Source organism: Alligator mississippiensis, chromosome 9 (genome assembly GCF_030867095.1).
Source record: "Alligator mississippiensis isolate rAllMis1 chromosome 9, rAllMis1, whole genome shotgun sequence".
NCBI classification, from domain to species: domain Eukaryota; kingdom Metazoa; phylum Chordata; order Crocodylia; family Alligatoridae; genus Alligator; species Alligator mississippiensis.
The window spans coordinates 51343199-51369980 of NC_081832.1; the positions used below are offsets into that span (position 1 = coordinate 51343199).

Genomic DNA, 26782 nt, shown 5'->3' on the forward strand with positions numbered 1-26782 from the left:
ATCCAACCACTCACTCACTCAGTGTGGTACTGTGAATAAAATGAATTGTTCGTGTAACTCAAACTTTCACTCGAAGTGAAAAGGGCTATAGAAAAGTATGTGAAGCATCTAAGGTCCCTGACAGATGTTCACTTTAAGATGTGATGGGATCTAACCCTCGGTTCAAACAATCAAGTGTCCTGCTATGCTACACATGCATAGCAGGACACAAGATTTTGGGATTGGGGGTTAGATCCTAATGGTGCCTTACTTGCCTGGGCTCCCCCTGCACCACCAAGATGACACCAACCAGCTGACAGTCAAATGAGGCTGGGAACCAAACTGGACTCCAGCCCCAGCTGGCAATCAGCTTGGTGCACAGGGAGCCTGGCATTGGGCCTCAACAGCCAAGCTCCATGTGCACCAGGACCTGCAAAACCACGTGTGCTGCCTGTCTTAGTGTGCTGCCCATCTTAGTGGCATATGAAGTTTTATAGCTCCCTGTCGATCTAGCTGATTGTTGGCTGATATAAACTGGGTGGCACACAGGGTTTACACTGCTTCTGGTACATGGGGATTGCAACATTGGGCTGTGACAGCTGGGTGGCACACAGGGCTGCAGTAGGTCCTGGTGACAGGTTCAATTTAAAGTGAGCCACAAAGATATTCCACATTATACATGGGAAGAATTTTGTGACTTGTTCCACATTATGACATGTAAAACTGAGGTGCACATGTGACTGCTTACAATTTAAGGTGTGATTAACCTTTTAATCATGTCTTAAAATTGACATGTGTTGGGGGGGGGGTGAGTGGAGGAAGGCTAAGTAAATAAGGCCTACAGCCATATGTTGAACAACTGGGGGGGGAAAAGTGCAATATTGACTAGCTGTTCATTAAGTGAGTATAATCTATTCTGTACATGAACTAAGGAAGGACTGCCGTTGAAAGAATAATATGTGATCCAGTAATGTAAGACTGTTATAATACATCCATGCAAGGGTGTTTGCACAAATTAAGATACCACAGAGTAGTGGCATTGGGTACATCAGTGGGGGGCCAACTGTTTCAGTAGGCCTGCCATAAATTAGCCCCAAGCTCTTCTTGAGTACCATTCTGATACCCTTCCAATGTCCCATCTGCTGCTCTGCTTTCTGCTCCATGACCTGTGCTCCCTATCTAATCTACTTTTCTCCTTTCTGCTCCCTAACCTGTGCTCTGTGTCCAGGCTGCTGCTCTGCCTTCCGTTCCATGTCCTATCTATTGCTGTGCTGCCTGCTCCTTCCCTGATCATCTGTACACCACACATGGAGGCTACCTATGACACTTGTGGCACATGTGCTGCTGCTTGACCACCCCTGCTATAATTTGTATTACATAAATAATGTTCTTTTCACACAGATTGTTGTGTGTTGGAATGGAACACAGAACAAATGTAATGGGGAACAGCTCTGCACTGGCCCACCTGGCAGACTATTAAGTCTCTAAATTCCCTGACATGTGCTTCTATTCAAGACTATGAAACCCAGGGGTTTCAGACTTGTATCATCAACATCATGACTCACCCTCCAGCAACCCAAAATATATCCTTAGTATATTATTACCTTATTAAGCTTTATACTTATAGTAGAATTATCCTTGCATCTGTCATTGGAGCTTTTAACCTTGTGCTCTGCCTGTGTTGGATTTGATTCACCATTATGGTGATCCAGTTTTACACCACTGTAGCACATCAGAAATTGAGAGGGAGTGAATTGCATAAAATTGGAGTAATGAAGTGTTGGATCTGGGCTGATATACCTCAGTCAGAAATGGCTGAAAGTCAAAATTTTGGAGGCTTGCTTTTGGATGCAGATCTGTTTCTTTCAGAGTGAGAAAACAGGTTAGAAATCCCTCAAGAAAAAGCCTTTTGCAAAATTCCCAGGATTGCTTGATTTTGATCAGCTCAGAAATATAACAAGAGCCAGTCTTGCTGAGGTCAGGTATTTGCACTTCCAACCCAAGCCAATATCAGTTACTGCACAGGTGTACAGAATATTTAAGAGTTAAACCAAATTTTTCAATCATAAAACTGATCCTTGACTTGGTTCAAAGTGAGTGAGAGCCTCAAGTCATTTGGGGTTTTGTGAGCCTGTTTTATACATTGTTTGGTTCTGCTGATAACCAACATCAGTGCATATCATACGGAATTTACTTTGGTATGTAATGGCTTCTTGTATACTGAGGAAAATCATCAATAAGTTCAGTTAGGATTATGGAAAAACCAGTTGCTATACATAAATGCTCGTTGTCTCCTACCCCTGTCAGGGGAATAGCAAACCAAAATAACTTTCCTTGAGAGAACTGTTTTAACTTGGTAATCTTCTGTTCACTGTACCTTTAAAGAATGTGCCGCTTGGCCAAATATTTTTTTGTTTTCAAAAAAATTAATTGGTGCAAGAGAAATACTGTGTTGGGAGGAATGATGGTATAATGGGTAGAGCAGGCAAATAAACATCAGAGGTCTTTTTATTCTGTTTACACCTATACTGCTTCATTTGAAGCTTTTTGGGGCTTCTTCAGTATAGTTGGTGACTATTTTAAAGATTTAAATGGTTAATTGGATTAAAAATGTTGTGATTGTAAACGTGCAGGTGTAGAAAAGCTGCCTGCCTAGCTCTCCCTGCTACTGCCTGCTCTGCTATCTAGGTGCTACATGACTACAGTGAGTCTCCCAGGTATCTAGAATAAGGGCATGTTACTCTGAGTGGAAGGTTGTCCCCTTAAAGTGTATTACAGGAGCTAGTTTTCCTTAAAATGAATAGCTATGCTAGTGTTTCCAAAATTGATTTTGCATATATTAACATGACCAACAAACCATTGTAGTAGGAGGGGCCTGTAATAGCTCTAGTGGAATAAATCCATTGTATTCAGTAATTTAAAACTGGATCCATAACCATTTAGTCTGCATTAAAATGTAGCTTTGAAAGTCTCTTTTTTTAGTGGCCAGTGTTTAGAATTATTTTCAAAACTAATTTCATTTTAAATAAAAGTAGTGCCCATCAAATTTGGAGGAAAGAGAAAGACAATTCTGTATTTTTCCTTTGTACTTTCTTCTGGAAGGTAATATAACAGATTGTTTTCAGTTTTGCAATAAATAATGTGGTTTAAGGCAATTTTTTATAACATCTCTAATAACTGCTCTGTAATTACCACTGGTTGGTCCTTAGGGTAAGAGAGAAGAGTTTGCCTGTCTTTTTTTGAATCATATGGTTTTCACTGACTGATGTCAATTGGCTCTGGACAACTTTACATGTCAATTTTGTCTACTGCTTTCTAATTTCATTAGGCAAACTGTGCCACTGTCTGCTTATGGTTTCCATCAAAATATATTTCTACTGTCCAGGCTTGTAATAGAGGTGCTCTCCATTGAGTAAAAGGAAATGAGAATAGCAGGGAAGATATTTCAGATTAACTGAACCATCAGTGGAGAAGATGTAAATCGGTGATTGTTGGTAAGAATAAAGATGTTTTCCTGTACAGAGGCAGCTAAAGAAGAATAGGTGGTTCTTCTTTGTATGGGCATTGCAGTGTGCAGTATGAACAGGAGTATGCATGACTAGCATTGCCAATACATACATTTTTCTTTTCCTAGTTTTTGTTAAACTCCATAGGGAGTGAGCAAGAACAATAGGTCAGTATTTCCAGAACTCCTGAAGGAAATATTTGAAGCCGAAATTGTTTGGAGATTAAAATAGGTAAATATTAGGTTTTTTTTCTTTTAAACAGAATTTTTACAAAGCAGTGGTCATTTTAACTGTTTGATTAAGCCATGCTATGTGTCTTAGGTATTTCCTTATTCTCAGATTTCTGCCATGTGATTCCTGTGGCTGCTAAGCACATGCAAATGTGTTTTGTTTTTAATAAATCAAAACACAATACTATTATAAGTGTATTCACTCTTCTGCCTGTATCATTTTTGGGCTTGTTCTGTCCAAGGTAAACTCTGTAAGAGCAGTCTTGGCAGTGTTTTCTAAGGCATCATGTCAGCTCACCAGGTGCACGAATGTGGCTCTGTATAACCTGTAAGGGCTATAACATAATACCACATAATCAAATTGGCTAATTTACTATAAAATAAAGCAGATGAGGTCATTCAGAACAACAAAAAGACAAAGACCCTTTTCTATCTATTACAGGTGTCCTTCAAATATAGTTTCTAACCTTCTAGTTTACCAAGCAAATCATAGTCATATTTGTAACTTATAATTGCATCTTATTCTGTAAGCCACAATTTACAAGGTTGGCTAAATATTGCAAGGTAATAATTGTATTGTATCGTGTGTATGTGTCTCAAAAGTTCATTATGGAAATGGGAACAAATCAGGAAAAAAAATGGAATAGCAAGGCATGCATATTTTTTAAATGTACTAATCAGTTTTGATGTAACAGGAAGATGTTCTGTTGTGTGATTGGTATGTTTTGTACAGTTTTTCCTGCTAGCTTTTATTACATGATGGATGTTTCCACTGAAAGGATATGCAGCACACAGAACCCAGCTTTCAGTCCTGAAATAATATTATAGGACCCAAGAGTTGGCTCTGTTATCAAGGGGTTTGTTCAGTCTCTAAGCCTTTTCCAACTCAGCAGTATTTGGGGATTCTGTTCCATCTGAAGCCTAGTATGTACTCAATAAAATATTAACAGTGACAATCCTTTATCTATGTGGGAAACTCTTTGCACTTTTTCCATCTGTCCTTGTATTTCATCTTTTCTTCTGAATCCTTTTCTCTACTTCATATTTATAGTTTGTACTAAAAAGATTTTGGGGAACCTTCGGCATCATGTACAAGAAAGAAACTAGATTATATGATGACATTTTCTTTCAGTTAGTTTTATGCTAGGGGACACTTCCAACAAATCCAAAAAATATTGTTTGGCTTAGAAAAAGGAACATAAACCTATTTGAACGTAGTATATTTTGTGACATAATTGGCAGAAGTATAAATTTACATTTTGCCTCAACACTCTGCATTGCTTGTGCTATTATCAAGACATTTGGGATCACTGTTCAAGACCTACATTGGAGGTTTCTACCTCAATGTACAGAGAAATAGCAAACCTTTAGGATCAGATGGGATGCCAGTCTGCTATGGAGTTAAAAAAGTATAATGAGATTCCCATGTGATTTGCTAAGGATTGAGATATTCTTCCTATAATGGGGCAGAATAATAAAAACAGAGAGATAAAACTAAATACCATGTATGCAGTATAAACTTGATTAATTAAAAGCCTTTGCTTGTTCACATGTATAAAATATAACTGCAGGCCAGTTTGTACACTGCCAGTTGGCAATTACAAGCCATGAGTTTCCCGATACTAGGCTTCAGATGGTACCGTATCCCCACATAATACTGAGTTGGAAAGGGCTCGGAGACTAAACAAACCCCTTGTTAACAGAGCCAACTTTCGGATCCCATAAGCATTTAATTGCTTTAAATAAAGGACCTGATCCTGCTTTAAAAACCACACAGGCAGACTCCTCTATTGCCCTATTGAAGTCACTGGGGTACCCCACAGAATAAGGAGTCTCCTGTAAAGCTTTTCATGTTGAAGTGGGATCTGAATGTCCCTTGCCAAAGTGTTCTGAACACACAAACCTGTGCATATTGATTGAATGGAGCATGCAGCTTCGCTTCACGCTTCAGCATCAGGGACTTGGGAATTGCCAAATCTTCCATGAAGCAGGTCTCTTTCATTCCCAGATCTACATACAGGTATTCCTCTGCCCACTGGAAGGATAGAGAATAGGGTTATAGAGGTTTTCTACCCTAGAGTATGATCTTAGTTTTTTGTAAATTAAGTCAGGTGAATATGGGGTTGTCACAAATCATCCTTTGTCTACTCTACCAAAAATCCTCAGGAGAACTCTGAAAAGAGTGATTTGATTAACTTGATCAGAGGTTTGTTTTACCTGATGAGGGAAGTGGCAAAGCATTATTATATCGTACCTAGGAAAGCAGAATTTGGCCCTGTTTAACACTTGCCACCCTCTCTGCAAATAACTACTGCTGCTATGACCACAGCAGTTAACCTATGAGAGATGTTTTTGAGATCCCCTCCAGTGCCCCTGCCTGCATATAGAGAGAAATCACATAGATCTTTTTCCTGCCCATTTCCACACCTCTCCTGCAGCACATGAAGAAGAACATAGGTGAAGACTGCTGCACTGAGCAGGAGTCTTGCAATCCCATGCAACCTTCCCTTCAGATGCATTCTTATTTTCTACCCCATCCCAAAAACTGATAGCTGATGGTAGGAGATGATCATGGTTCCTTGTTCCCAGCCTACCAGTCAAAGAAAGGGAAACCCTTCCACCATCTAACACTACTTGGGGTAACAGCTACAAGGGAGGTAGGTGTCTAGAATAGCCTCAGTAAGATACCAAGAAGGGTTTAAAGGTAGAGACTGGAAAAGGGCTGTAGAAGTGGAAGTGTCAGGTTTCCTAAATTTGGAAAATTCAGTTATTAGCTTTTTAAAGCTGTAGTGTGGATAGGAGCAAGAGGTAGCTAGCTAATTTTTAAAACATATTGGGACAAGGAAGAGAAATGCTATCTGCTCTTTTGTATTAAGTTAAGAAGACAGATCACTGGCTGCAGTTTCTCTGTCCTTCAACAAATTCTGAAATTGGAAGGGACACTCTCAAGAGAAGTGGGTATCAGGACAAAAACTTTATGGGGTTGTTATGATTCATAATAAATGTTACTGTTTTTATTTGATAGGTGCTCAAAGGCTGTATTGATGGTGATCAGGCTAAAATGCAACCAACCATGTAGGCAGTCAGTGCCTTCTAATGTTAATAGCAGCAACTTCAGTTAGGAGGGGATTGAAAGCTTTAAGTATGTATTACCTAAAAGAAGAACAGAGTGTGAGCAGCTTTATTCCCACGTATGCGAAAACACACAAACATTAAAGCATTTCTGTTGTCTTCCTGATCGGGGGAGTTGGAGAGAGAAGACGGACACAAAGAGAATCGTTTAGCAGCATAGCGCGACAGAGAGTTTTGAGAAACAGGATTGTGCATTTCTTATGGCCTCAGACTTGGCCTACAAGGTGCTGTCCAAATTCTTTATTGGGCTTGCTTTGTTGTGTGCTCCATTAATTCCATAGTAACATTTTATTTTCTTCATTAAATTAGTAACTAAATAGTAGGTTCTGACTGTATAAGCCCAGAGCAAAACCTCTTCTGCAACCAGAGGACATTTTAAATGGTGCTTATCTTTGGATAAACAGTTGAATGCTTTTCCCTAGTAATCAGTGATGTGTAATTATTGTGCACCTAGTCTAATAGAATGGGATGGGTCATTGAAGGCAGGAAAGAGTTCAGAATCCCTAAATCAGGCCTCAAAGCTCATATGAGAGAGAATTTTTTTTCGAAGAAGAGTAAATCTAAGGCATGTCCTGTTCCTATATCAAGGCCAAATGTCCAGTAGAGCTTCCTTCATCAAAGTCCAAGTGTAGGGCGCAACATACTTATTTTTCTCACTGTTTCAGGGAAAATATCATCTCTTGTTGGGCTTAACACTTTCTAGAGATTCCCATCATCTAGCTATAGTCTCCTGTTTCTAGCCTCAAGCTCTTTATCCCACTGGATAAGATTAATTAATACATTTTAATACATTTCCCACAAGTAGCCTTGATCTGCCATCCTGCAAATTCCTGCATTTCTGCACTCCATCCTTTTAGGCCACAGGAGTAAAGGTTAATCATTCCCACTGACCTTTAGACAGGCTCTATCTTTTCTGCCAGACAAATGAGAACCAGTGAAGTACTGATGCACACTCATTTGATCCTTGCTTCTTCTACCCCATATTGATTTCAACTATTGGCCACCCAGATGCTGTAAACATTCAAGAACCTTGGCATTGTAAGTAGAGCAACACTGATCCATGGAGCAGATTGGCTGTTTTACTTACTCTCACCCTTTTCCAGCTGGGAAGTTCATGACTGCCTAATGCAGAAGGGACTTTTGTGACGTATCTCAAGCAAAGCACAACAATACTGGTAATAGAGCGTGGCTGTCTGATTTGTAGACTCTATTCATTTGACAGCTAAGAATTATCAGTACTGATGCTTCACTCTTTCTCTCTTTTTTCCAAGCTAGTGATTTGTCTGTGTTATGGGTAGGCTTGACAAACCATTACACATTAGCAGCTGAGATGTTGTTTGAAATGGGAAAATTGCTAGCAAACTGCTCCATTAGTGAGCCATGTAACAAATTCTTTCTCTCCCTCAATGAAAGAGAGATAGCTGAGGTCCAAATTAATATGGCTGTCTCCCCCATTCTGCAGTGGGAATTACTCTTCAAGACAAATAGCTTCGTCACTCCAAAGAATGTGATCTGGCTCTACGAAAGCTGCATCAGGCTTCTTTTTTTTTTATCCTTTATGTTTTCGCGCGGTGGGTGTCAGTTGTACAGGCGCCAGATGAGGAGGTGATGAAAAGATTTGCACCTAAGTGAACCTTGAGATGGATTAAGATGAGATTTGAGTGCTTATTCTTTGCTAAAAGATCATTTGTCACCTTTAACTGCATCCTCTTCCATTTGCTTTCTCTGTTTTGTTTACTGTCTGATTCCAGGGCTACAAAGTCATTTGAGAAAAAGGTGGGGAAAGGATTTGATCCTCTACCATATCCTGTTACTAGAAGAAAAATGCATTCAAATCCATCTAGGACTTATTTGTGTTCTAGACTGATAATTTTATTAGAGTGAGAGAAAAAAGGAAATTGTTCTTGTTCTTTGATGTGAACTGTTGTCTAAGCTTTAAAAAACAGATTTCCAAAGGCAGATAGATCCATGCTTCATATCTGAATGGAGGAGGGAAAAGGAAAAGTATAACAGCTAAACTACATCTAGGAAATACACTTGATGCTTTTAGGCAGTAGGTGACATGGCAGAATGAAAGTGGTAAGTGAATGGATGAGCAGAAGCCCATGAGAGGGGTGTACAATACCTTTCAGAAAGTCTGTTTATCACGTCTGTCTATGCAGCTCATTCTCATGAGTTCTACTTGTTGAATGCAATATCTTTTAAATGGCAGTAGTTAGAAAAAGTCAGTAAAAATGAAATATTGGCCAATAATGAAGACAAATTTTCTGGAATATTCCATTCATTTTTCAACTATTTAAAATATTGACTACAAAGCCAAACAATGTAGATATTCAGAACTCTGGGGAAATGGTTCAAGTCCTCAGTAAAAAAAAAATATATATATATATTATTTGGCACTTGCCTTTTCCATTTAAAAATCGGAATACTTTTGCAGAAATTAAGCATCATCATACTCTACTGAAACATGACATACTACTTCACTGAGCCCTAAGAGCGTAGTCATCTCAGAGGTAGAATGAAGAAACAGTTTTATGGTATGCAACAATACTATGTAACAAACTAGGATTTATAGGGGAAAAAGTTCTCTTCCTAAAGGTGTATGCTACATAAATGTTGTTCTGTCCACCACTTACAGAATTTGACCTTGAACCTCAGATTAGCACTCCACTTTTTAGAAAGTGTATTACAGGAGCTAGTTGAAACATTAGTTTTGCTATCAACATTATTTGAAAGGTAGCATCTCCAGGTTATCATTCCCTGTAATGTGGTGAGTCAGCACTGATTCATAGTAAAGTCTTTCCCTCCTTAGACTCATCAGCACCTCTTGTGCTGGAACCTGATTGTTCCTTGGAGGTGTCTTATTCCACACTAAGCATTTGTGTTGTGTCGGTGTGCGCCACAGCAGCAATATGAAACACTTGTTTTTACATTTCTAAATGTATAACTGAATTGCCATTTTCAACTATTTCCATAACATGAATTTATGAATAAAAATTGTAAAGACCAAGTTTTTATTTCCTAATTTTCAGTTACTCATTTATTACTGTACAGTTAGATAAGCTGTGTTTTTTATGCCAAGGTTAGAATCCATATACACTCCAGAAATACATCTTGAATAAGCCTGTCTCACTGCAATGTGTATTGCTTGTTTCCATCCCAATAACATTAGCACAATAAGGCTGACTATACATCAGTTATTCTGCCTAATTCCTCACAAAAGACCCTCTTAAAAATTAAGAGCTTGTTTTGGAACTAAACTGAAAATGTTCCGGCAGGTGACACCACCCTTGACTATCTATTTCAATCACAACCCATCTGCTGCTCATTTGTGGCAAAGGGCAGAGAATTCATGGCTGTATTTCAAGATCTTCTGGCCAAAACCCTATAAAACAACCCCCTGGAATCCCAGATTTTTTTTCTTCTTTCTTTTCCACAATTGCTTTTCCCATTATTCAGGAACTGTGGACTTCAGTTCCTAGATGGCAGTTTCATTTTCTCTGTGTGGGTATTTTTTCCTTATTTTTTTTTTCTTCTTTTCTGGATCCTTATATTTGCTTTTGTGGATTAAAGAATTATTATTCAGTGACGCTCCTTCACTTCTATTTTATTGATTGTCCCTGTAAAAATGTGTACGTACCTGTTTATCACATATGAAACTGCAATCTGAGTGTGAAGTGGATAGATAGGCAAACGGCACCTCAGCCTGTTCTTAAAAGTTACTACATATGTTGAACTTTAGGATGTGCAAGGACACAGGCTCACAGTTAAGTTGACCTAAATTCTGTCTAGGAGACGCCTGTTTTCATGCCAGCTTTTGTTGTATACATTACTAATCCTCATGGGCAGATCTAGAATTTTGAAAAAGGGGGTGCACATGGTGAGGCCCAATATCACATGTAAAACAACACATACTTTTCTCAAGTTAAAAATAAACTAGAAGCTTTACTAATATTCTAGGGGCCTAGGGCTTTATTGCCAGTTTAAGATTTAAGCAGAAACAAATAACTTCATTAAAAACAAACTACAGGGCTATGAAATAGGAGCGTCATTACCCAGAGCAGCTAAGAGCCAGCAGAATGGCAGGTTGCTTGGTGAAATATAAAAGAAGAAGAGAAGGTCATTAACACCTGTTGAATGAAGAGTTTAGAAGGGATCAAATAGATGGTAATGGGCCCTGAAGTCAACTGGCTCTCCCAGCACTGCCTGACTAAAAAGGCTGCTGCCACTGCCAGGCAGTTGGTTTTAAACTTTGGGAACAGGAAGCAAAGTAGGCTGCAAGTGCATCAGTGACCCCCTCCCCCAATATCCATCCCTGTTAATCCTCTAGTTTGCTGATTTAATAATATGTGGATGCCAGTGGATTTGTGGACATTGCAGTACTGATCATGAGTATTTCAGTATATTTAGAATTAATTGGGAGGGTAATCTCATATTGTCTTGTATACTAAGTAAGAAGAAAAGACTGTTGCTTTTGATTACACAGACACTAGTTTACTCACCATTCAAGTCCATTTAGTAGCTTATTGTAGGACTACCAGTAGAGTGAAAAGTATTGTTGAAAGTGGAATATTTGTTATGCACTGTAAGAACTGATCAATTGGAAGATATTCTGACAAGTAAAGAACCATGGCCCTTATAAGTTCCCCGTTCATTTTCCCTAGATCTCTTAAGGCACACATTGTGCTTCTTGCTTCACTTCATTTGATCTACTCCTTTCTCTCTCTTCTTTTCTATGTTGTTGAAACAGTTGTGAGTGCTTGTACCTTCTTCTTCTCAGGCAGTTAATTTTTTGGATCATCATCACTTAGTTTATACTTAGACTAATTCATTCCTTCACTATAAGAGAACATGATGAGATCGTTCTGGTGTGAGCTACAAAGCCATTTCATAGATTTCATAGACATTAGGGCTGATCCTCACAAGATCATTGGGTCCAGCCCCCTGCCCAAGGGGCAGGAAGTCCTCAGGGGTCAAATGATCCCATGAAGATAGACATCCAAGTGTTTTTTTAAAAGTATGCAAAGTACGTGCTTGCTGTGGCTGTGAGAAATTTCACCAGCTGTTTTGTTTCAATGCTGTTTCAACTTGTTTCAAGCTCGAAACAGCGACATTGAAACCAAACTAAATGCAGAGCTTTGAAACAGACTTGAAACAAGGGCAGTCAAAATCTTTTGAAAGTTTTGAAACATTTCATTTCAAGTTTCAAAGCTGAAGTTGGGCTTGCTTGCAGGAAACAGAAAATAAGGAGAGGGAGGGGGGACAGGGGAAAGGACAGTTCTGATATTGACTGTGTAGCTGGCCAGTGCCTGTGATCCTTCCCTGAGGTCCCTTCCCATTCCAGTGCTTTGGGAGAGGGATGGAAAAACAGCCAGTTCAGTTTGAACTGTTCAATTTGAACTGAACTGCTTTCTGTCTTTGGGTCAGTTACTGAGCTGTCTTCAGCAGCATCAGACAACATAGGCTATCATTCATTTCCTAGTTGCCAGTCTAGCAAGTGGGATTCATCAATACCTTTTGCTTTCTATACCCTTTTATTTTATCATTATATTCATTGATTCCTTTCAATTTATTCCTCCCCCCCCAAATCCTCTTTTTGTTTTTGTTAGTCTATTTTTATTCTTCCCAAATCTGTGCTCTCTGACAGGGTGCATTCCATTCACTGTGCAGGAAAACACAGCATATATTGCATATTATAATATAAATGTATACAAGAACACATACATCTATATATTTTTATTTTATTTATTACATAAATACACATACATATACAATTATCTACATCTATTGCATAAATCAGATAACATTACAGAAGAACACCAAGGCAAAAATGCTATGAAACACATCATGAAGCATGCTGGAAAGGCAGCTGGCAAGTCTTCAGGGAGGGGTGGAAGAGGGGGTAGAAGGAGAGCCGTAAGCCACCCCCCCAAACCCCCCCCCCCACAAACAAGCAAAAATATGAGATGCAGCCTCTTTGCTACAACAAGCAGGCATGAGGCTTCCACTAGTTTTACAAGCAGCAAGGAGAGGGGATCAGTGCCACTGCCTGTGCCTGAGTCTGCATCCCCTCCAAGAGCATCAGCCATAACTCGCACCACCACCATGACAACAAGCAGCAACACCAGCATGATGGTCTCCTCCACCCGGATTTCATTTCCCCTGCTGAGCCTTCCAGTGCCAGAGGAAGAGCTGGAGCTGGATCTGAGTGCCATAGCAAGGGAAATTCTGGGGAAGTAGGGGGAATCCTCTGAGTTTGTGCTCCACACCCCTCAAGTTTCCTCTAGAGCCAGGTCTGCTTCCCCAGAAGGCACTTTGGAGGAGGTTGAAGTAGAGGATGCAGAGGCAAGTGGCTCAGCTGAGTCCACTTCTCCTGTTGCTGTGCCTCTGCCTGCTGAGGGGGGGAAAGGCAGCATCCGCACCTGCACCCCAGAAGTGAGCAGGTAGTGTGGTCTGGGATCATTCTGAGCTGCCAGATGATCCCACATACACTATCTGCCTGCACTGCAGAGCAAAAACTAGCTGGAGCAAGGGAACAAAACACATGAGCACCACAGGGATGCTGATGCATCTCTGCAGGCACCACACCCTTGCCTTTGTTCCTTCTCAGCCTGGCTGCAGTGGGAGCATGCCCAAAAAGAAGTTTCCCTCTCACTCCAAAGCCCCCATCCCATCGAAGCAGAGGCAGGCCACCCTGGAACTACGGGGGAAAAGGTGGAAAGAAAGGGGAGTGCATTGCAAAGGTGAGCGAGATCACCCACACCATTGGGGAGATGCTTGCTGTGGATGGCCAGCCCTTCTCCTTAGTTGAGTGGCCAGGGTTCAGGCAGCTCATGGCCCCATCATGCCCACATGCAGCACTTTCATCAGCATGGTGGTGCCCTTTCCCTGTATGAAATATGCAGGGAGTACTTGAGGGAGGAGCTGCAGAAAGCAGGTCCGCAGGTGGCCTTACATTTCACCTTAGACATCTGGAGCAGCCAGGGTGGAGATCATACCTACCTCTCCCTCACAGGGCACTGGTGCGACCAGTCAGGCATTCAGGGGGCTCTTCTTCAAGCTGAGGTGATGGATGAGTCCCACACAGCAAGGGAGATCATGGGGTCCATGAACTGCTTAGTGCAGGGGTGGGTCATTGGGCAGGGCAAGCTTCTCCGCAAGTTTATGGTCACCAACAATGGGGCCAATATGGTCAAGGTGGTCTGTGATGCCAATTTTGTTGGCATCCGCTGTGTGGCATACAAGCTGCACCTCACAGTCAGGGATACCTTGGATGGGGGCAGGGCTGCTGGTGATGGTGCTGTCACTACCACCCAGCTGATTGAATGCCATCAGGTTTTGATCTGCCCACCTTGTAAGCCTGTCAAGGTCAGCCTGGATCACCAGGCTATCCTCTAGGGTGACCACACTTCCCCATAACTTGATGTCGTCAACGACCTTACTCAGTCTGCCTCTGACAGCCATAGTAAATTGGTAACTCTGTCATTACATTTATAATCTCCTTTTTCATTAAATGTGTGGGGCAAAACTGGTAGAGGGACCAACATTTTTGAAAAACAAGAGCTTAATTAAGAGTTTGGTTTCAATATCAATTTGGGTAATTTTGGTTGATCATAATGCAGTTTACTTTTACTCTTTGAACTTTTAAGCTCATTGATCCTCCTCCTGAGCAATCTAGGAGCATTTTTTAAAATCTTAGACATGTTTCTGTGAAGAAACTGAAATAGATCCTTATGCTTTTCCAAGTCTGTTTTGCAATTATGTGGTTTATTTTACAGATAATCTCACCTATGGTGTTTTATACAGAATACCTTTTTCATTATAGATCCTAATAATTTAAGACAGTAAAAAAGTATTCTTTTTTCTTTGTTTTCCTTCATCTTGTGGGGCCCTCCTTTCATTCTTTAACTAGCATAAGAAGAGACAAAGAGTCTCTATATATTTTATGCAGCATTATAATTTTTCAAAGTATATTAGAGATATTAATTCACTTTGGCCAGGTACAAACATTACACTTTTATCAATATAAGTGGTCAGCAACTGGAAGTTTTACACACGCAGACTAGTTTTAAAATGGTGGAACCTTATCTAAGATTTGTCATCCTGTCCCCATCCCCCGCCACTCCCCAAAAAGTGCAAATATGTGTTCTGTTTGCTACTGATCTAAACTATGCTGCTTACAAAAAATCGTGTAATTTAGATTGATTCTGCCTTGGGCTTTTTGAATATCTACCTAGTCTTTGTGTTAGGCTGCAAGTGCTATTCCCACTTTATGCATGGCAGAACCGATATAGAAACTAAAGGACTTACCTAAAGGTCACATAGTCAGGTCTGCAACTTAACAGTTCCTTGCTCCACCACTGACATCCTTACCAGTGACAGAATATGGTCTTGTAGTGTGTCCCTGCAGACAATATTCTGTCTTTAATTTAAGTGACCATGGAAAATAGAACTTGAACATATTACCATTTCACCCTGTATTCAGATGCAGCTGCACCTCTCACAACACATTGGCTGCTCCTCCAGCCACTCAAACAACACAGCAGCAACCACCCAGACACTCACCAGGCATGCTCCTAACACACAGAGGAGATATTGGCCACTCTGAGCCCTCGCTCACTGTACTCAGTCTCACCCTCAGCTGTTCCTCCATGCCCGTGCACATGACACTCATGCCCCTTTCACATGGTGTGCTTCTATAGACATGGCCCTTGGCTGAGCACTTAAAAGTAACTGTTCTTTTCATCTTATGGGCTTCCCACCCTAACTGAGACATTACCGTGTGTGCTCCAATCTCAAAACTAGGTCAACTCTTCTCCAAAGGTGAGGAGTTCACCTCTTCTGTTCCACCAACCTACAGAGCATGTGAGAGACCTCAGTGTCCCCTGGCGTATTTAGACTTCAGTCTGCAATTCATATGTAATAACTATGCAGAGGAGGAATTGACAATATTCTGCCTTCTCTTTGATAGACAGTGTATATATGTATGTGTGTGTGTACACACACACACACACACACACACACACACACACACACACACTTACAAAATATTTTATTATTTCTGTTGGCCCTAGAGATGCGGGTAGTTATTTGCAAAACATCTATTGTGAGAAAAGGAAAATGGACTTAGATCCCACAGAACTAAATTTTCCTATTTATATTGAAATACATTGTAGTTGGGTCTTCCTTTTTTTGTTTTTGTTTTTGTAGGAGTTTAATTTGGCCAGCAAGATGAATGCTTCCAAAAAACAAGAAGGTTATCTGTACAATTTTAGTAGCTTTCAGAAGAAAATCTGTTTCAAATAGAGTTTTATCTTTGTACAAAAAGTTATTAGAACATTTAATGTTATTCCAGTTTCACAGTCTTATAGTTAATGTTTTTATAACTGTGTTTGTTTTTAGACGCTTGGAACAGAACTTCATCAAAGCCATTCCCCCAGGAGCTTTTTCGCAGTACAAGAGACTAAAGAGAATGTAAGTTTAAAAGCAGGACTAAACTTTCTAGATTAATACTCATAGCTTGTACTGTTTTCAATTTTGCCATCTTTATTTTACAAACACAGGACCAAATGCTGTGCTAAAGCCTCTGGGAGTTAAATAGGTAATCTCTCCGAAGTGTAATACTGCAGGGAATTTAGTCTAGGATGCTTACCAGTGCATGACATGCTTAGTAACACTCAGATCCACTTCTCTGTCATGTAGCATATGAAGTAATTAGTTGTTGTACTCATTCTTTGTTTCTAAACAGACTCCCTTTCCTCCAAGATGATTTTAAGTTAGTTATTTTGCTGGCATCAAATTGGTTTATTTGCCACTGTCTACAGCATGGGAAATGTTTCCTTAAAAAATTTTGACTTTTCCTGTGCTAAACGTCCTTGTATTAAAAATATTTTTGTGACAATACATTATCCCAGAAATACATCCTCTCTCTCATACCTCAATCTGCCAATATAATTGAAGACAAAGCCTATTTTATATACCATGGGTTGTCAACTGGGGATACGTGTACTACTGGAGGTACTTTGAAAGGTCCCAGGGGTACGTGGGGGCAGGCAGGGAGAAGGCGCAGCCACCCTGTGCCACTGCCTCACAGGAGCAGGCCCAGGGCGAGGTGAGAGCAGGGCCACACAGAACCTGCGTTGCCGCCACTCACCACACTCCTGCTCCACATCTAGCGCCCCCCCCCCGGGGGTACACTTACTAAAAAGGGGGCTGCTTTGGGTACACATATTAAAAAAGTTTGAAAAGCCCCGTTTTAAACTAAAGCCTTATCTATAAACTTCAGTGTAATTACCATGGATTTACATCATTGGTAAAACAGACAATAATTACTCCCTATAAACACACACCTGTGTGGGAACACAAACTAATAAAGGTGAGGCTCTTTCTCCACTGTTTAAAAATTAAATGGTAGTTGCTGCTCATCTGAGAGGTTTGAATTTGACAGTGCTGGAATCTTTAATCCTCTTCTGACAGTAATAGTGCAAAGAGACATAGTTAGCTGTGTTAGTCTGAAGGCAAATAGAAAGCAGGGTAGATTTGTTCCTTATAGACTAACCAAAGTAGACCTATAAATCTATTTATAGCACAAGCTTTCATGAGCTATAGTTTACTTCCTCAGATGCTGTGAAAGGATGTGCAGAAAGCAGAGTATAAGAAGGAGAGAATTTAGAATACAAAAGACAAGGCAGGATGCGAGAGAGAGGAGGATAGGGGAAGAGAGGCAGTGCTGTGAGAGACAAGCAAACAAATATTAAACCCATAGGAACAATGTGGTCACCAAAGGTAACCCAGCTAATGGGTTAAGAATTCATGGTCTCTGTTCAAACAATACTTAACACAATCCAGTCTGTAGATGTTTTCTTGTTCTGCACTTTCCTGTTTAAATTTGTTTTTAAAAGTTTATCTGAGAACAGTCACCCTCAGGTCAGCAATGTAGTGTCCAGGGAGGTTAAAGTGTTCCGCCACTGACTTGCATGTCTTTCTGCAGCTGATCTCAAAGCAGTGGTCACTCATTCTGTAACGTAGGGATCATTCAGTCTTTTCAGTGTAGACAGCAGAGGGAGGGGCACTGCAAGCAGGTGATGGCATATATGACATTGGTGGAGTTACAGGTGAATGAACCTTGGATGTTATAATCTGTTATTCTTTTCAGTGATGATGTCATCTGAATTGATGCTTGGGCACAGAAGGCATTTGGGTCCCTTGCAAGTCCTGGTGCCACAGTAAGACTTCGAGTTAGGTAGCCTATTACTAGAGAGATACCATTTGAGGTTGGAAGGCTGTCTGTAAGCCAGGACTGGTTTGTCCTCCATGACTACTTTGAAATGGTCATCCTTTTGCAGGAGGGTTTGGAGGGCATTAATGATATGTCTAAGTTGTTCAAGCCAGGGGTTGTAGATGATGAGTAGATTGTCCCTATCCTGGAGTTGGTACAGTAGCAGGTCATAATGTGGTCTGAGTCTGACTTTGTTGATTTGAGTGGTTATGGTTTTGGGGTTGTATTGTTATTCTAAGAATCCCTGATCTATATCCTTAAGATATGTATTAGGGCTGTGCAAAATTTTGCCGAGTGTTTTGTTTCAAAGCTGTTTTGATGCATTTCAAGCTCGAAACAGTGAAATCAAAATGAAACAAAAAGCATTGAAACAGGTTTGAAATGAAATCAGGGCACTCAAAACATTTCAAAAGTTTTGAAACATTTCAAGTTTCGAAGCAGCCCGGTGGTGGGAGAGGCAGGGGAGAGCCAGGGCTGCGCTCCGAGCAGCTCTGAAGCCCCATGTAGTTTAGCTGGCAGGGAGCACAGCCCTGGCTGTCGCCACCTTCCACCACTGGGATGCACTCTGTAGGGCTGGTGGAGCTGATCAGAGCGCAGGCCTGGCTCTGCCCACCTCCCGCCACCGGGTTGTGCTTCAATCAGCTCTGACAGCCGCATGGAGCTCAGCCCAGTGGTGGGAGGTAGAGTGCAGCCCCGGCTCTCCCTGCCTCCTGCTTCCAGGCTGCACTCCATGGGGCTGGTGGAGCCGATCGAAGTGCAGCCTGGCAACAGGAGGCAGGCAGAGCTGGGGCTGTGCTTCGATTGGCTCCACCACCCCTATGGAGCACAGCCTGGTAGCGGAAGACGGGGAGAGGCAGGACTGCCCTCTGATCAGCTCTGCCAGCCCTACGGAGTTCAGCATGGTGGTGGGAGGTAGTGAGAGCTGGGGCTACCCTCTGCCTCCTGCCACTGGGCTGAGCTCCATGAGGCTGTGGAGCCACTTGGAGCATAGCCTGGCAGCAGGAGGCAGGCAGAGCTGGGGCTGTGCTTCACCTCTGGCCGCCATACTGAGCTCCATAGGCCTGGTGGAACCGATCGGAGTGCAGCCTGGCAGTGGGAGGCAGGCAGAGCTGGAACTGCACTCTGATCAGCTCTGCCAGCCCCACGAAGCACAGCCTGGTGGCAGAAGGTAGGGAAAGCCAGGCTGCTTCACCTCCCGCCACCAGGCTGAGCTCTATGGAGCTGTGGAGCTGCTTGGAGTGCAACCCAGTGATGGGAGGTGGGCAGAGCCAGAGCTGCGCTCTGCCTCCCACTGCTGGGCTGAGTTCCATGGAGCCCAGTGCCAGGTGTGGGCTGTGCCCAGTGCCAGTCCCAGGCAGCCGCAGCAACCTCCTGTCATCCAGCACATATCCGGGGGCCCGCACCACCAGGAGTCTGGCATAACCCTGCAGCCTTCCCAGAGATCCAGGCCTCTGGATCTATGCCCAGATGACAGGAAGCTACCGCTGCTGCCTGGGGCCAGTGGCAGCATCAGTCTTCCCTGGCGCTGGGTGCCTCCTGTCATCTAGCACAGATCCGGGGGCCTACACACCTGGGAGGAGTCTGGCACAGCCCCACAGCCTTCCCAGGGGTGTGAGTCCCTGGATCTGCATGCCAGATGACAGGAGGCTGCCACTGATGCTAAGTGTCACGAAGTTTGCTTTCAAGACTTTGAGGTGCAGTTTCCAGGAAACCTCTGTACCTATCTCCTTGAAACTTGGCAGGCTTCATGCCCTCAGAAGGAGCTATCATCCCTTCAATTTGCATCCAAATCAGGCAACAAATGACAACGTTTTAGGTATTTTCATGATTCCAAATTATAGCCTATGGGCAAAACGTTGAAACAAGTCTAAACAGCGAAACAGTTTCGACAAAATGAAACGGGACCATACTTCGAAATGAAATGATGAAACGAAACACTCTTCCATCAAAATGAAATGATGGTGTTTTGCACAGCCCTAATATGTATCACATTCAGTGGGATCAGAGCAGATACAGTTGTAACACAGAGCTTGGCTATAAGTGATGGATATAGTTGTGTGCTTAGGGTGCAAGCTGGTGGCATGGAGGTAGCTGTGGCATTTCGCTGGTTTCCAATACAATGTTGTGGCATGTGGCCATTGCAAACCTTCACTATAGTATCTAGGAGATGAATTTGTTGGGTAGAGTCTTCCAGGAGTAGTTTGATGGATGGTGTAGAAATTACTAAAGTCTTGATATTTCCCTAGTGATTCCTTCCCATGTGTTGTCCATACAGTGAAGATGCCATTGATGTACTTTAGGTAAATTAAGTAGATGAAATGGCAGCTGTGGAGGAAACAGATTTCAAGGTCTGTCATAAACACTCAGGGGCCATATGTGTTACCATTGCAGTCCCATTCATTTGCAGGTATAGAGAGTCCTCAAACCGGAAATAGATGTGTGCGAGGAGAAACCAGGAGAATGTAATGGAAACTGAAACAGTTTTCTTGTTGAGACTAATGTGCTTTATGGTTTGTAATCCTTCTTTATGAAGAATGTTGGTGTGACATCCGTGGTAGCTAATCTGTTGTTAGCTAGAAGCTTGTCAATGGAAGCCAGTTTCTGCAAGACATCTGTGGTATCTTTTAAACAGTTGGTAGCTCTGGTGGCATATGAGAAAAGGATAGAGTCAACATAGCCAGAAACTCCCTCCATGGTGATGTCAATACTACAGACAATGGGACATCCTGGGTTGTCAGTTTTATGTATTGTGCATATTAAGTAAAAGTTGCCTGGCCTGGGCTCTGCAGTAATCCTCTCCTGTGTTTCCCAAGGTAAATCCTGTAAGGGTTTATCCAGATCCTGCTAGTACTATACCATGGAGTCCTCTGTCAGTACAACCCACATAGTGGCAGAACAAATTGTTTCTATAATTGCTTCACTGTCATGTCAGTGTATGGAAACACTTCTTCTAGGAATATGAAAAGTAATTTAGCGGCCCTGGCCCATTTCTAAGATTGCTCATGAAGGTACTGCTTATCTTTGTTCCCATGAGAAGAGTGCTATCTAAGGGTAAGATTAACCCTGTCTATTCACTCCTGCTAAGATACAGAACCATCAGTTAGCTGTTGCTTTTGAATACTGAAATGTTGGCTTTGGGTCTGAAGCTAACTCTCTTACCAATCCAGTCATCCTTCCCCGTAGTTGAGGAGTTGTAAATATGGATCTTAATATTTAAAAGATTAAGTCATCAATCTCATAGATTCTCTATTCTTCTGTCTCACTTTCAATATAGCAGTATGTATTTTTAAAGCGGTACTGTATTAGATAGCAAGACAGTAATTTCAGTGACAAATGACAGATCCCTTCTGAGTGACCTAACCTGCCACTCTTTCATTATTTAAGTTACTACTTCAATTCTTTCTGAGGTATAATTAATTTTAGAACTTGACAATGTTTTACTGTCCTTTAAGTTTTCATGTTGGGTGAATTCCAGCTTTATAGGACTTAGGGAAAAAATCATTTTCTATATCTTGGCTAGCTATTCAGAATTCAGGGTTATGCTTATTATGAAAAAGATTAACAGTAAAGGATTTATCTGCTTACTGCAAGATTCCATTAGCAAGATACATTAATAGGGTTTTGGAACACTATTGGCATAGGCTTTGGGATCTTTCTTGAAAATACTATTAAATAGCATTATTAAAAGTAGGACTTTGCCATTTAAATATACATATAAATATAAATACAAATGTTCATATGGGAAAGAAGACCACCCTTACTGCAATTCCTGGGTTTAGTGCCAGCCTTATTACTATAAAAGCAGTTACAGTTAGACAATGTGTCATGATGCTAGATGATCATGTTACATAATTTATCCACTTCCAGTCAAAAAAATCCCCAAGTGATCCACACAGTATATCAGTGCTTACATAAATGATGATAGGTCAAAGAAAGAATCTAAGATCAGTAGATGTTTTGGTCAGACATCTATAGCAGAAAATATGTTTTATTTCTCTGCTTAACTGTTGGGTTGGGCTGTCTCCTGATCAAGGGACTAAAACTGTTATGCAATGCTGGTCTGTACCAGTCCATGTTGTGTTCTATACAATTTAGTGGAAGGATATTTGTCCCACTGTTGATGGAGGTTGCCTACATCTTCGTTTAGCAGTACAAGATACCAGCATTATGGAAAGCAAAAATGTGGATGGATTTTTGTCAAGAAATAGCTCTTAATGCTGAACATTTCATCAGTCATTCTCTAGTATTTTGCCCCTACAAGATTGTGGTAAGGCAACTCTGGCATCATCACCATCTTTGTTTTTTCTTAACCCTTTCACACTCATTTTAGACCTATTAATGATAGGGCATGAAGACTATACTGGTTTAATTGGCTGAAGATGTAATTTAAGGAGAAAAGTTAATGGATTCTTGTTGGTTCTTTATATCAAGGGTCTTTGGGCATGTTTACATGCACTCCAGAGGTAGGGGGGTGGGGTGCTTTAATTTAAGTGACTGCAGCATGTCATGTATTAGCATCCTCGTTCTTTGAAATGGCAGAAGGGGTACTTTAACTAAGTGGGGATGCTGATAATTAGCATGCTAATTAGCTCCAGCAGACTTCTGTTTCAACGTGTTATAATTATAGAAATTAGCTCTTGTGTTAGAAATAGCTGGTTGAGGCTTCTAAAGTTGAGGCTGAGACTAACACCTGAATTGATGGTAGTTTTATGTTGTGGGAGCTTTGTATGGTATTTATGCTTTTATTTCATTAGTTCACTGTTTAGACTGCATATTCATGGTTTATGTGCCTGGTTATTCAGGTTGCATCAGTACCCAAAAGTCAATGTCCATTGGCAAAAAGAATCCCATCTTTCATCCTTGCCTCCACACAGAGTAAACACAAAGCTCAATTTATCTCTGCCCCTTCTTGAACTCAGATATATGGTTGAATGATCTAAGGGATTCAGAGTTTATGGCGACCTCACTAAGCTTTCTCCTCCCAGTTTATCTATGCTGTTCAGTTGCTTTGAGCACCAATATTTATAGCCAAGTGTTTTCATCCACCTGAAAGGTATGTCTGTCCCATGTATACCCACTGCTTGCAACAATGGTGTTTGGTGTTAGCACTTCATTTGATATCTGAGCAGTAAATCCTTCAAATTTTTAAAAATGACCCAAATAGTATTGCAGTGACTATGTCAAATGTTTAGTTTAGGAAAAAGAAATCATGGCTTAGGAAAACCAAATCACCTTATGGATATTTATTATGGACTCTTTAAATAGGCATTCTGTTTAGAACATTAAAGCTACTCAAATATTGTTCACACTTGATCAGTGGTTTTGAATTCAACTAGCTCTAAAAAATACTCTCTGGTTTCAAAACCTCTTAGGCTAGGGACAGACATTCAAAAAGCATTAGCCTGAATTGATTCAATCTTTGCAGGTTAGTCTAACCTGACTAGGCTGAGTCACTTTGTAACTGCACAGACATCCCAGAAATGCAGGCACATGCCTGCAGTGGCTCAGGCTAGAAGCTGGGGGGCACTAGAGCAGCCCTCCCTTCCCTTCCACAGGGCTGAGTTGAGGAGAGTGGCAGGATTAGGGAGGGGATACCCTCCCCCTCCATGATAACAGAGCATTAATCAGCTCTGTTATTAGGATTTATCACCACATCAGAAAACAAACTGCCTTTCATTAGTTCAAACTTTTCTTAAACAAAGAAGGAAAGGAGGGACATTACCAGCTGAGCTTTGATTAGTTCCAAAAAGCCCTAAGCCAACACTGCTGTCTGCCACAGCATGGACTGTAGCCAGCGTGTGGTTTGCTAGTTAATGCTGAAGTGTCTGTGTAAGGCAGAGGGGGTAGGGGATCCCTGCTTAGCAGGGAGTAGAGAGGGGAGGGGGAAAGCAGGAGGAAACCAGGCTCTGGTTGCAAGTCAGACTCTGCCTGCAAGTCTCTGCCAGAGCTGCAGCCAGGGAGCAGAGGGGAAGGGCCAGCCCTGCTGTGCAGCAGAGAGCCCCGCCCAGCCCAGAAAGCATGCTGGGATGCTTAACTTAAATCAGCAAGGGGTCTGGGACAGACATTGCATAAACCAGTTTGACACAAATCAGTTAAGTCTGATACTACATTCAACCAGGTTTATCTCAAACCAGTTTCAGCCATTGTCAAACTGGTTTATGTGCACTGAACATCTGTTCTGTTACAGGTTTAAACCAGTTTCTGATCACTTAAGATGGTTTATATGTAATGCCTCTCCCTAGCCTTAGAGAACATAGTAAAGAAACTTAAAGGAATTTCACAAGTCATGCAATAAAGCAGTGGGTATCCTTTCTTTCCTACTGCAGCAGCAGAAACAATTTGCACACCTATCAAGTAACAGTGCAACTACCCTCAGAAGTGTGGTAAACATCTTTTTTTTTTTTAAAAAAAGATCTTTTCTGTCTTGTTATAGGCAGAAGTTGATGAGAATATGAGGAGACTAATGAATTCCCTGCTTGGTGGAATCCTGATCAGCTTATTAAAATCCTTGCTAAAGAGCTACAATTCCACTGAGTGATTCTAGTGATATCCTAAACTAAGGAAGTTAACCTTGTATGACCTACATTGACTCATTAATGCAAGGTTAGGAAAACTTGTACCTGTTCTTTCTTGATGTAGATCAAGTACTAGGGTGGGATGAACTTACCAGAGAGCAGCAGACCATAAAAGAGGAAAAACTTAATTGAATCTTCATGCCTCAATCAAGGCATGAGGAGATTCAGCCTTACTATCTGTGCAACAGCACTGGAGCTTTGTCTCTAATGGAAATGAAATGATGATGTGTCTAATTATCTTCTAATGCTGAACATACTGTATCTGCAAAAAGCGGGTGAATGACATCATCCAGCACGGCATTTATGCAAGTTCAGGCACCACTTGTTATATTCTCCCCTAAAATGCAGAGGAGGGAGATTCCTTTTTCACTATAAACATGGCAAGTGCAGATTAAGGCTGGATTCAGATGTTTGTTTCCAAAATTTGGCATCCTGTTCAGATGTTTAAACCTGATCAGGTAATGCATTGCTTCATACTATTGTTATAATAATTTTAAATCCATCTACCACAGGATAAAACAAGCCTCATACCAAGAAGTATGGCTGCTCCTGTGAAATTTTCCATTTGAACATGTATTACTAGTCAAAGCAGCAAATATTAACAGGCTTACTAAAAAGATTTGAGAAAGGGAATAAAATAAATATTCCTCTTCCTACTGTTATCAACTTTTAGCTATTAAAACTGTAAAGAACCACATTAACAAGGCTCTCCCTGTCAACAAAAATGAAACAATGCTGAAACTGGAAACATTACTAAATCACAGAGTATGTCTTGAGATCCTTATAAGAGAGACCCACAGAAAAATCGATTATAAGGCACTATATTTGAAAACAGCTGTAAGATTTGTTAATTAAAATGTTTCTAATAACGAGGTAAGCCGAGGAAGTTTACCTAACGTTTCTTATAATTTAAATACCTGTAAAATGGAAGACCTTATTAAATGCATGATTCTATGTAGATGTTACAACACTGCAGTATTGATTTCAGACGTCCATCCATGACTGAGTTCTAGGAGACAGAATAATAGTGGAAATGTAACATGTGAAGGACTACATAAGCTGGTAACATAAGCTGGCACCAGCAGCAGTGAAGTGGGACTGCTTACATGATAGTCATGCACATACATGCATTTTGCCGAATCAAGCCAAAGGGAGGATGGTGTGAAGTTGTGTGTCATGAATATGGCCTTGTTGGTATATTCACTGCATGGTTGTGTTCTAACTGGAATAAAGCAGTAGCTTTCAACCTTTTTTCATTTGCGGACCCCTAAAAAAATTTGGATGGAATTGTGGGCCCCTTTGAATTGTAAGTGTGGGTAGTCACATACTTTTGATTGATCATACTCTTCTCTCACAGACCCCTTAGACATAGTCTGCAGAGCCCTGGGGGGTCTGTGGACCACTGATTGAAAACCATTGGAGTAAAGGTTTTTTTCAGTTCTGTCTTTATTGTGTTAGCATAATTTGGTCCTATATGAAAAAAATGGAGCTACCTTCATTTTTTAACTTAACCTTTTCACAACAGAAGCACACTTCACAAGCTTGTTCCTACTCTGAGACCATGGCCTTTGGTCCCTGCCCTTCCCTGGTTCTCTGTGGCTCTGACTCAGGGAGGTAGTATCCAGCTCAAACCCTGAGAGAGGGACCTCATCTTGGGGTGAGCCAGTGCAGCCCATAGATCTAAGCACTACAGCAGACATTTTATTTATTGAGGCAGAGGCCACCCAGCAAGAGGTTGTCTGTCTCCCTCCAAAGGGATGAGCAGTCCCCTGCTTTGTCCCCAGTCCAGTCCACCCAGCCCTGAGCAGCCCCAGAGATACTCGGGTGTTCTCTTTCCAGTCTCTCCAGCTCCCCAAAGCTTCTCCATTTATCTCAGTGCCCAGACTTTTCAGGATAGCAGCTTTCAGGATTTTCCTCCAGCCTTCTTTCCCTTTTGTCATGTCTATCCCCTCCGGATACCTCCTGGGTGTCAACCATCTCACCTTTGTTGATAGGTCAACAAAACCATTCAAGACTGCTGATGCTAAATGTCCATCTGGTCTCAACCTGTAGGTAACCAGCCTTGGCACTTATCCCCTCCTC

At 41.4% G+C, this 26782-nt stretch overlaps 1 protein-coding gene across 5 annotated transcripts in view; it reads left to right on the forward strand.

Moving 5' to 3' along the window:
* SLIT3 (slit guidance ligand 3) overlaps positions 1-26782 on the forward strand; it is a 964832-nt gene that overhangs the window by 644822 nt on the left and 293228 nt on the right. For all 5 annotated transcript variants that reach the window (XM_019487139.2, XM_019487141.2, XM_019487140.2 and 2 more), the window contains one exon: positions 16250-16321. In XM_019487139.2, coding sequence (XP_019342684.1) covers positions 16250-16321 — 72 coding nt within the window. The remainder of the gene's footprint in view (positions 1-16249; positions 16322-26782) is intronic.